At 48.2% G+C, this 11,370-nt stretch overlaps 1 protein-coding gene across 4 annotated transcripts in view; it reads left to right on the top strand.

The window, feature by feature from the left end:
* The window catches only part of CYB5RL (cytochrome b5 reductase like), a 38,371-nt gene that overhangs the window by 1,197 nt on the left and 25,804 nt on the right, over window positions 1-11,370 (top strand). For 3 of the 4 annotated variants that reach the window (XM_078156655.1, XM_078156656.1, XM_020987832.2), the window contains exon 2: window positions 7,113-7,317. In XM_078156655.1, the coding sequence (XP_078012781.1) occupies window positions 7,126-7,317 (192 nt within the window). In that variant the 5' untranslated portion in view covers window positions 7,113-7,125. Of the gene's footprint in view, window positions 1-4,505; window positions 4,706-7,112; window positions 7,318-11,370 lie in introns of all 4 variants that reach the window. The other variant, XM_020987830.2, reaches the window with a different exon arrangement.

Raw genomic sequence — 11,370 nt, 5'->3', positions numbered from 1 at the left:
CCTCCCCCCCCCACCATTTGACAGGTGATGAAACAGGCTTGGGGTTCCTTCCTTCAGAAGGAGGGATTTGCACCGGCCCCATTGCCAGTTCTAGTTCACATTTATGCATTCTTCCATCCCACCAAGCTCAACCAACGGTTCCCTAGTCCCACTTTGCCTCCTTCCTCCTCCATCCCCTGAGGCAGCCCCCGAGTCTAGAATATACTTTCCCTTCATCCCTGCCTTTTGGAACCAATCTGTTCCTTCAAGACTCAAGTGCAGTTCTCCCTACTTTGGGAAGCCTTCTTTGGTTGTCCCCAACCCCAGGACAAAGCATTCCTTCCCTTCTTTCACATCCCTAGAACCCTTCCCTGGATTGCTCCTTTCTCTCCATCCCATCTAACCTGCTGTACAGTCTCCCTGACTCCACCCATAGAAGGTAAGCCCTCTGAGGCCAAGGTCGAAGTCAGGGGCGGAGAACCTGTGGCCTGAGGCCACATGTGGTCTAAGTCATTGATATATGTTGAACTGAACTAAGGAGGCAGGATTCCCCTCCTCCCCCCATAACTGGAGTATACAAAGTTACTGGTATAAATCAGATACAATGTTGCTCCAATGCCCTGGTAAAATGTCACTGTGTTGAAGCTGACAAAATGTTGCTCTGGTGAACCTGATTTTAATGTTTCCTCAATGAGCATGTTAGAGAAGTCCAAAGAAAGTGCCAGGAGAGGTTGAAGGAGCAAGCTGGGGATCAGCCCTGGCTATCAGGGACGGCTTCTCAGAGGAGGAACTGGCATTTGAGTTCGATCAAGCATCCACTGTATACCAGACCCTGTGCTAAAAGATGAGATACAAAGACAGAAGTGAAATAGGCCCTGCCCTCAAAGAGCTTCCATTTTCCCAGATGAGACAACAGCAACAGATTAAGTGTATACCAAATGAATGTGAGGCACTTCTTTTGATTGGGGGATGGGACCAGCAAGTTGAGGTGATCAGACAAGTCTTCACACAAAAGAGGGGCCTTGAGAGGAAGTAGAGGGGATGAGGGAGGGCATTCCAAGCATGAGGAACAGCTTCTACAAAGTCTCAGAGCCTGGAAACAGAGTGTGTGAAGGACAGGTTGGCTATGCCCTAGGGTGTGTGAAGGGGAGTAATGGATTATGAGACTATAAATGCCCCATAAAGGAGTTTATACTTAATTCCAGGACAGAGATGCAGCACAATGGATAGAGCACCGGTCCTGGAATCAGGAAGACCTGAGTTCACATTCAGCCTCAGACACTTACTAGCTGTATGACCCTGGCTAAGTCACTTAACCCTATTTGCTTCAGTTTTCTCATCTGTAAAATGAGCTAGAGAAGGAAACCTCCAGTGTCTCTACCAAGAAAACCACAAATAGGGTCATGAGGAGTCAGACGTGACTGAAAATGATTAAACAACAACAATTTGATTCTAGAGACAATAGGGAGTCAGAAGAATTTATTGAGCAGGGTTCTGATGGCGGTATGACACCTCTTTGGTAGCTGTGTGGAGGATGTGTAGAGTGAGGAGAGACTTAAGACAGGGGGGCTGATAGGGAAGCCACTGTGATAGCCTAGGCAAGAGGTGATGAAGGTCTGAACTGGGAGAGTGTCTGGGAGAGTGGAGAGAAGAGGGTGAATGTGAGAGATATTGGGGGAGAGGGAAACAGCCCAGACTTGGCCAGGGATGGGATGTGGAGATTGCAAACAGCAGTAAGCGTTTGGGGAGAGGGAAGAAGCCAGCAAGGGAAGGAGCAGCTGGACAGATGGCTTCTCAGAAGCCAAGGGAGAACAGAGTGGTCAGAGGGATGGGATGGTCGACTGTGGCAAAGCAGCTGAGGTTGCTGTGAAATTGGGGTTAGGATTTCTTGATACTGGGATGAAATCTGCCTCCCTGTCACTCCCTATCTCCATTCTGCCCATCAGGGCCTCATAACATACAGCTGATCAAGAAGCTGTCCTCAAAAGTGCTCATGCATTTCTCCCCCACCCCCACCCCACCTTTGGGCCCAGCCAGAATTGTTTCCTTCCAGCCACTCCTCATCTTTTTGAGTGTCTCCTATGGTGGGTGACAGGCTGGGGGAGAAGCCTGCTTCCCCCTTCCCTTGGCTCAGGACCATGGTGCTTTTCCTGAGAGCACTCTATCTCCAAGGAGAAATAAGTAGAGGAGTCAGACTTGGAGGCAGGAAGACCTGGGCCTTCTTCCTGGCCCTCCTGCTTATTATTCACGTGCCCCCTAGGTAGGTTACTGCCCCTCTCTGGGCCTCTGATGGGAAGAGGAATACCTGCACATCCCACTTTATGGGGGATGGTAGGAGAGTCAAGTGAGATAATGGACAGACAAAAAGGCTTCAGAAACCTTCAGGCACAATATAAATGTGATGTGTTTGTACTCAGTTTTCCAAATGGGTTCATCTCAAGGAGCCCTTCTACCTGGAGTGTTTCAAATCTTGTGAATAGCACAGTTTGTACCCCCAAAGAACAGTGCTTGGCAAAGAGATGAAAAACCAAGTCTAGGGACTGCCCACCCTTCCTGAGAACAACCAGGGATGTGGCTTTCTTTTATCCTGAAATTCATTTCCCTCGACTGGACAGATAGTTGAGGTATCACCAGTAGGTATAATTCTAGGCCACTACCCCTCATAGAGAATAGAAAAAGGCACCTATTCTTGGCAGGACTTCTGGAGCCTGCCTGCCTCTCCTCCTTGCCCCTAGCTGGGATGCTGGGGAGGCAGGCATGACCCTTGGCTCTCCTCCTGTCTGAGACAGGGGCTTCCTCTTAGAGAAAGACTTTGGAAATCAGGGGAGTGTTGGTGAGCCAGCATCCTCTACTTGTCTGCAGCTTCCAAAGACTTTCCCTCTTCCCTCTTTAGAGCATCCTCTGTCCATGTATCTCTCTTCAGAAGAATTCTGGAACCAACACAGTAAGTCCATTAGAAAAGTACACAGGATAGAGCTCAGCATGCTCTCTGACAATCAGAAGACACATTTCCCTCCATATATAGCGCAAAACATTGGGCTGCCCCACCCCTCCCCTACTTGGGAGGGAGACAGATTATATTTACCTTTTATGTAGTTGGAGTCTATACACACACACACACACACACACACACACACACACACAGAGCTACATTTATATCAGTCATTTCCTGATTTAATGCACCCCAACCCTCCTTCATAACAAAGAAAACATTAAGGAAAATTGAACAACAGAGCTACCTCTGACAGTTTATGCAGTATTCTGCACCCATAGTCCCTCACTTCACTATTTATAGGAGGAAAGGATGTCTCTTCATTTGTTTTCCAGGAGAAGGATTGGCCACTGCATTTAACCTGAGTTTAATATAAAACTTTTTTTTTAAATGAGAGGCAGTCTGTCTTAATGGATAGAGAGCTGGTCTCAGAGCCAGGAAGACCCAGGTTCAAGTCCTACATTTGACCTGAAGTGGCTGTGTTAGTTATCCAGTCACTTAAACTCTTTTTTCCTCATCTGTAAAATGAGGGGATTAGATTTGAGGGCCTCTTACTTCCCTTCCAGCTCTAAATAGGACTTTGATCTGAAGTTCTGTGTAGTTCTTTTTTTCTTTCTTTCTTTTTTTTCTTTTTTAGCATTCAGGGTTAAGTGACTTGCCCAGGGTCACAAAGCTAGTGTCTGAAGCTGAAGATGAGTGTTCCTGATTCTAAGCAGTGGTCTATCCACTGAGCCACCTAGCCGCTTCACATAAAGGAAGAACTGTCTGATAATAGAATGGGCTGATTCATAAGGTAGTGAGCTTCCTGTCCCAGGAAGTATTCAAGTAGAGGCTAGTCAGCCCTGCTTTGGGATTCTGTAGAAGGGATTCCTGTATTGAGGCGGGGAATGGGACTTGATAATCATAGTTCTAAAGCTGAAAGGAATCACAGAGGACATTTTACAAAGGAGAAAACTGAGGCCCAAAGAGGTAAAATAAAATGGCTTCTCCGAGAGAGTGAAGATCAAAGGCAGAATCTGAACCCAGTTTCTCTGATTCCAGAGTTAGTATTAGTTACCCCATTGTCTAACCTTGTCTCCCTAGGAGATGACTTGGAGATGCTGCAGTCCTTCATGTTCCTAGCACCATCCCTCCTCCCCCAGAGGCTGCTTCCTTGTGTTTAGTCAGGTACCCAGTGTGGTTCTGGATTTTGGGATTCCTTGCCAGCTCCCAAGAGCTGCTAGCACAGGAGGAAAATGGGGCTAAAGGGACTGGCTCTGAGCACACATTTAAAACCAAAGCATCTTTGTTCTGGTAAACTGAGGGTGAAAGAGACCAAGATTGAAGTCTGTACAATTAGGGATGTCACAGAGAAAGTAGCCTGGAGCTGTTCACCAACACTTGAATTACCAGAACAAGATGGCCCCCTTTGGAACTCATGTGAAGTAAGCCTGGGACAACGAAAAGCAGTCTGGCTTCACACAGTAGGTGACTTATTTCCCCAAGAAGTGACACAGCCAAGGAATGGAAATGAGTGAAAATACTATTTGGCCAGGTTGATGAATGACCCTTTAAAACCTATGAGAATTGCAGAACCTCCAAGTCCAGAGGAGAGCTCATAAAGCATCTCGTCCAATCTCTACCTGGGCAAGAACCCCTCTGCAACATCTCCATCTAGCTTTTGCTGAAATACCTTCATTGGTGGGGAACTGACTGCCTACCAAGCCAGCCCTTGGAACACACATGTACACATAGGTATGTATGTATGTATTTTAGCAGTTCTAATGGTTGGGAAATTTTTGCCTTAATATGGGACCTATATCTACAACTCTTCCTGGCCCTTGAAGCCACCTGTTTTAATAAGACCACTTTATTATTGGTCTGGGCCTTTGATTTCATTCATATGAGTAACTCCCAATTGGGGAAATTCCCTCTACCTATGGAAATCTGTTACTGTTCTGTGACATCCAGTCTTAAAGAATCATTTGGAGCCCTGATTGCAACATTAAGTGACTTTCCCTGGGTCACATAGCCCTCGTATGTACCAGGGGTAAGACTTGAACCCATCGCCCTGACTCTGATGCCTGGCCGCTATCCACTTAGCCACACCATCCTTGGGACAGCTCTGAGAGATATAAACTATAAGGCTTGTAGCCTCACTGAGCCCCAGCCTTCTCAATGTAAAATGGAAGTAATCATGTTTGTTCTACTGACTTCTGAGAGCTGTGAGGAAAGTATGCATTTTGTATCCCTGAAAGGGCCAGATAAATGGGGGTTGGGGGATTCTTATTGATAGCATTTCTCAGAAGTGAAGCTCAAAAGTCTGAAAAGGAAAGATGAAGGGGAGCAAGCCCAGCCAAGGGGCCTTTTGCAGGCAGGACTCAGGAAGGAGGAGGTTAATGTATTCCCATCAAGTCTGGATTACTGGCATTTATAAAGCTTTGGGAGGAGGGCTCCCAGACTCCCCCTTTGCTCTGCTTGGAGCAGCCCGGCAGAGGCCCTGCTTCTGGTTTTTGATTTGCATTTAGGATATTAATGGCGAGCCTGGATTTGCAGGTGCAGTGATTAGACACGGCTCCTTCTACATAAACGGTGGCCCTCATATGTAAATACTTGGGAATCCAGATTAATCCCAAACTTCCTTCCCCATGGAGGAAGCTCAGAATAAATCATAAGTCATGTATGAAGCCACTTAACTCTTCCCTCACTGTGCCTTCCCAGGCCTTAAAGTGAGGCCTGGTTGCTGATAGCCACCTCTCACCTCTTACAATGTCTCTTGGGTGATTCATCCATCTGTCCATCCATCCATCCTTCTGTCTATCCGTCCGTCCATCCATCCATCCATCCCTCATGAGATCCTAGATCGAGAGTGGGGAGCAAGTGAGGCCATTTAATCTGGCCCCCTCATTTCAGAGATGTGCAGACTGAGACCAAGGGCTGAGGTCTGGCCACAATCCTCCCCAGTCCCGTCCCCCCCCCCCCAGGCTTTAGTGCTCTCTCTGCCCACCCCCTAATTAGAATGTAAGCTCCTTGAAGGGAGGGTGGCTTCATTTTTCTCTTTGGATCTTCCAAACCTTGTACAGTGCCCGCAGCCAAACTGCACAATTCAACCTTGGCCCAGACTCATCCTGTTCTCCTGCCTTTGGCTCATGCCATCCCTACCCTCCAGGACCACCCATGGACTCTTTCACAGAGTCACAGAAGTAGAGAGTTGGAAGGGACCTTAGAGACCTCTACTCCAAGCCATCCACGTGGGTGACCAAGGAGCGGTCGTCCAGCTCTGTTTGGAGGCCTGGCTCCTTGCCGCTGAGAAGGGCCTCTTCCCCTGGGACAGCTCTTATTGTTAGGACCTTTGTCCTAACCTGGAGCTGCCTTCTCCTGGGATCTTCGGCCCAGAGACTGTCCACGCTGGGAGAGACCCCGAGAGCCATCTGTACCAACCCTTTCATTTGGGGGACAAGGAAAGCAGGGTTCGGAGAAGGCAGCATTTGACCCAGCATCACATAGCTAGGCACTGGTGGAGTCAAGACTTGAACCCAGCGTCCTCTGACTCGTCTCAAACTGTTGTTGTCGTTCAGTTGTCGTTTCAGCGTCTGACTCTTGGTGACCACCTTTGGGGTTTTCTGGCAAAGATCCTAGAGTGGTTGGCCATTTCCTTCTACAGCTCATTTTACACATGAGGAAACTGAGGCAAACAGGGTGAAGTGACTTGTCCAGGGTCACACAGCTAGTACCTGAGGTCAGATCTGAACTTGGATCCTCCTGACTCCACAGCCAGTACTCCACCTAATGTGATTATGTTTATCTCAACCCAATCCAATTTAATTCAGCCAGTGTTTATTAAGCACCTACTAAGTGTTAGTCACTGTGCTAGCTTGGGGCTGCAAAGGCACCAGGAGAGTCCCTGCCCTCGGGGAGCTTACATTCATCTCAGAAGTCAGGTCAACAAGCATCTAGCGAGCAGTGGAGCATCTGGTGCCTAATAAATGTCCAATTGAGTTGGGTGGGACACTTTGATTAAGGTCTTGGCAGAGACTCCCCTGGCCTAGTACTGGGAGCTCCTCCCCAGCACTGCCCACCCCCGTCCTAAGCCAATCGGCTTTCCTAAATTCCCTCTCTCCTCTTTCCCAACTTCCCTCTCTCCTCTTTCCCTCCTGAGCAGGCTCTGTCTGCTGATGATGGAGGAGGAGGAAGATGACGAGGAGGAAGCCTGGCTGCAGCTCCGACCCACTGAGCCTTTGCCTGCTCAGTGCTGCGGTGGCGGCTGCAAACCCTGCGTGTTTGACATCTATTACCAGGAGCTCGCCTGGTGGGAAAAAGCCCAGACCAAGAAAGATAAGAGCCTCCTGCGGAGAAAGAAGGAAGAGGTAGGAACTTCCTGAGGACAGTTTTCCAGGACAGTCTGCCTCTGTCGGCTCTGGGTACGGATGGGAGGTTTGGGCCCCTGTCCCCTCGTGTGAAATGAGCAGATTGGCGTCGAGGAGCCCTCCAGTTCTGGATTGGAGGAGTCTGCGGGCTGTCCTCACCCGTCCTTCCCGGCCCAGCTGTGGTACCACCTCTTCCTGGGACCCTTCCCTGGCTCCTCTAGACCACAGTGAACTCTTTCCTCTCTGTTTGTAATGACAGAAACACACATTTCTCATATGCTCATAAGAAATAGAGCTGAGATTCCAACCCAGATTCCTGCTATATTTAGAAAAGTTTACCTTTTAAAATTGAAAAAATACCAGGCCTTCTGATTCCTAATTTAATAATTCTAACGATGGCCTGAATGCGTGAGAGGATTCACTAATACTTGCTGCTTTAGTCTCATGGCAAAGAGGCCCAGTCACAAGTAAGTTTTTAATTCCCCATCTTTCATTCCCAAGTACCCTCGCCTTTGAGGGTAGATCAGCGGGTGGGGATGTAGCAGCTCTAAGAAAATGAAAATACTTTTAGACTTGGAGTCAGAGAACCTGGGTTCGAATCCCAGCTCTGTCGCTTACTCCCTGCATGACCATGGGCAAGTCCCTTCCCTTCTGTGAGACAAAGATGGATCTGCCAGCATTTCAGGGTCTTCACCAGGCCTTCCTAGCTGCCGTAACGGTCTCAAGGCTCTCAGAGTCCTGCTGGGTATCACCCTGGCTTGGTATTAACCACGTGTAACATTATGATATCATTAGAATTATTTGTGCATGAACTAAACTGTAAGCTTCCAGAGGGCAGGGACTGTGCCTTTCCACATACTGCTCCCCTGCCCTTTCAGCAAGTACTTGCCTTCTTTCCCCAAATTGCCTTGTGTTTATTTCAGTGACTCAGTAAGTATTTATTGCATATGTGGCCCCTGTCCTCAAAGAGCTTACATTCGAATAGGGGAGATGACAGGCACCAAAAGTTGTAGATGGAAGACAACTTTTGAGAGGAAGGCCTGAACAGGTAGGGCCGTGGGAAAGGCCTCCTGTAGAAGAGAGTGTTTGAGTTAAGCCCCAAAGAAAGCAGGGATTCTGAGATGTGGATATGAGGAGGGACAATATTCCAGGCTTGAGGAACAACCCTGGCAAAGGCGGGGAGGTGGGAGATAGCACATCATTCCTGAAGAACAGTGATAGAATAATGTCTAAGAAGGCTGAAAAGATGGAAGGAAGAGCTTTAAATTCCAAACAATGCATTTATGTGTTTGATCCTGGGGGCAAGAGGCAGCTACTGAAGTTTATAGAGTAGGAGAAGTGACGTGGTCAGGCTTGTGCTTCAGGAAAATCATTTTGGCAGCTAAGGGGAGGATGGGTGGAGAAGGGGGAAATCAGTTCAAAGGCTATGACAAATAAAAAGAAGGTTCACATGAAGACGTCATGGAGAAAGAAATGGTGAGCTTTGGGGAGTGCTTAGATATGTAGGGTGAAAATGAGGAGGGGGGGTTGACATTGAGGCTACAAATCTTGGTGCCCAGGAGGACACTGTTAGCTTAGACAGAAAGAGGGGAGGATGGGCAGGGGTGGGGAAGGGGATGAATTCTCTTTTGAATATGTTGATTTTTTTTTTTGGCTAGGCAATGGGGTTAAGTGACTTGCCCAGGGTCACACAGCTAGTAAGTGTTATGTGTCTGAGGCCGGATTTGAACTCAGGTCCTACTGAATCCAGGACAGTTGCTCTATCCACTGTGCCACCTTGCTGCCCCCTGAATATGTTGATTTTGAGCTGCCTACAGGGCTTCCAGTATGAAATGTTCAATAGGCCACTGGCGATATAGGACTGAAGCTGAGGAGAGAGATTAGAGCTGGATTTATAGGTCTGGGAACCATCTGTGTAGTACTGGCAATTGAACCAGTGGAAGCTGATTAGTTCACCAAGTGGGATAATATAGAGGGGGAAGAGAAGGGGGCCCAGAACAGAGCCTTTGGGGGACACTTGTGGTTAGAGGATATGACCCAGATCCTGCAAAGCAGACTGAGAAGAAGGGGTCAGACCCATGAGAGGAGAGTCATGAAAACCCAGAGAGGAGACAGCGTCTGGGGAGAGAAGGGGTTCAGTAGGGCCAGATGTCAGCAGGAGGTCCAGAAGGTGGAGGGCCCAGAAAAGGCCATTAGACTTGGCAGTTAAGAGAGCATTGGTGACTTTGGAGGGAGCAGCTTGGGTTGAATGATAAGGCTAGAAGGCAGACTAGAGGCTTTAGAAGCAAGTGAAAAGAAAAGAAATAGAAGGCCGGGCTGTGGACAGCTTTCTCAAGGAATTCAGCCTCTAAGAGAGATATTAGACAATGGCTAACAGAGATGGCAGCTAGGGGGCGCCATAGTGCACAGAGCACCAGGCCTGAAATCAGGAAGACTCCTTTTCCTGAGTTCAAATCCAACCTCAAATACTTACTAGCTGTGTGACCCTGAGCAAGTCACTTCACCATATTTGCCTCAGTTTCCTCATCTGTAAATGAGTTGGAGAAGGAAATGGTGAACCACTCCAGTATCTTTGCCAAGAAAATCCCAAATGGGTTTTCAGTCATATGTAACTGAAATGTCTAGACAACAAAAACAGACGGCTGGATCAAGTGAGGGGTTTTTAATGACGGGGTTGTTGTAGGCATGTTTGTAGGCGGTAGGGAAGGAGCCAGTAGACAGGGAGAGATGGAAGGTTAGGGACAGTGGGGGTGATGGAGGGGACAGTCTCCTTGAGGGTTGGGGAAGGGATTGGATCAGATGTTGGGCGAGGGTTTGCCTTTGGCAAAGAGCAGGGCCGCCACCATGAGACAAAGTAAAGGAGGAGTCAGTGGGGGTGGATGTCAGAGGGGTGGGAGCAGAGGAAGCCCTCAGCAAAAGACCTTGAGTTTTCGGTGAGTATGAGGGGAGGAGAAGGCGGGGGAGCAGAGTGCTGTGGGAGACTTGAGAAGAGAAGGGTTAGAAAAGCTTCTGAGAGAAGTGAGAGAGGGGATCTATCCATAATAACAGCTAACATTTTTATATAGCACCTACTATGTGCTAAGCTATGTACAAATACCTCATTTGGTCCTCACAGCAACCCTGGGAGGGAGGTGCTATTACTCCCCCCCCATTTTACAGATGAAGAAACTGAGGCATACAGAGTTAAGCAGCTGACCCAGGGTCACACAAGTAGTAAATGTCTAAGGCCAGATTTGAACTCAGGTCTTCCTGACTGCGGGCCCAGGGCTCTATCCACATCCAGCAGATTAGGGAGCAGTACCAGGATTGCCAGGCTGCAGTGAGGGACCATTTGAGATCACCTGGTACAATTTGTCAGGTGGCCAGTGGGGGCAGTTTCATTACCTTCTGAGGCTCTGGACTGCTAGGTGGAAGTGCTCCAGTGTGGGGGTTGGCAGACAGGGGTGACTGACAAACAGCAGGACCAGTAACCAGGGGCTCAAGAGGGAAGGATAGCATGGGGTTGAGACAGTGGAGGGAGGCGGGAAAATTTCACGTATCTCTGTATATTAAAACTTCATACGCATGTTATTTGTGCACGTATATGTGTGCATATGCATATATGTACATGTGCACATATCTACACGTGTGCGTGTCTAGGCAATGTGTTGTAGACATGTATACATGCACACATTATACACACGTACACATATGCAGTGCAGCGTAGAAATAAGCACATGTGTGTATGCATGGACATGCATGCACACACGTTTGCACAGGTGTGCGCGCACACACACACACAATAGACAAGGCATTGTAAGCATATGCACACATGATGGTGCCTGTATTTATGCGCATGTTTACATAAACATGTGTGTTCATGCACATAGACACACATGTACAGACACATACCGTGCATGCCTGTACATGTACACGCATATGTCCATGCATGCGTACACACATACATATGCACACACACAAACGTTGTCTCCTTCGATAGAATCTAAACCCCATGAGGATAGCCTGACTCATTTTGGTCTCCGTAGACCTGGCACCCACCACAGAGCCTAGCCT

This window comes from Phascolarctos cinereus, unplaced genomic scaffold, assembly GCF_003287225.1.
Source record: "Phascolarctos cinereus isolate Bilbo 61053 unplaced genomic scaffold, phaCin_HiC Scaffold_5;HRSCAF=322, whole genome shotgun sequence".
Classification (NCBI taxonomy): domain Eukaryota; kingdom Metazoa; phylum Chordata; class Mammalia; order Diprotodontia; family Phascolarctidae; genus Phascolarctos; species Phascolarctos cinereus.
This window is presented reverse-complemented; position numbering and strand designations above follow the sequence as displayed.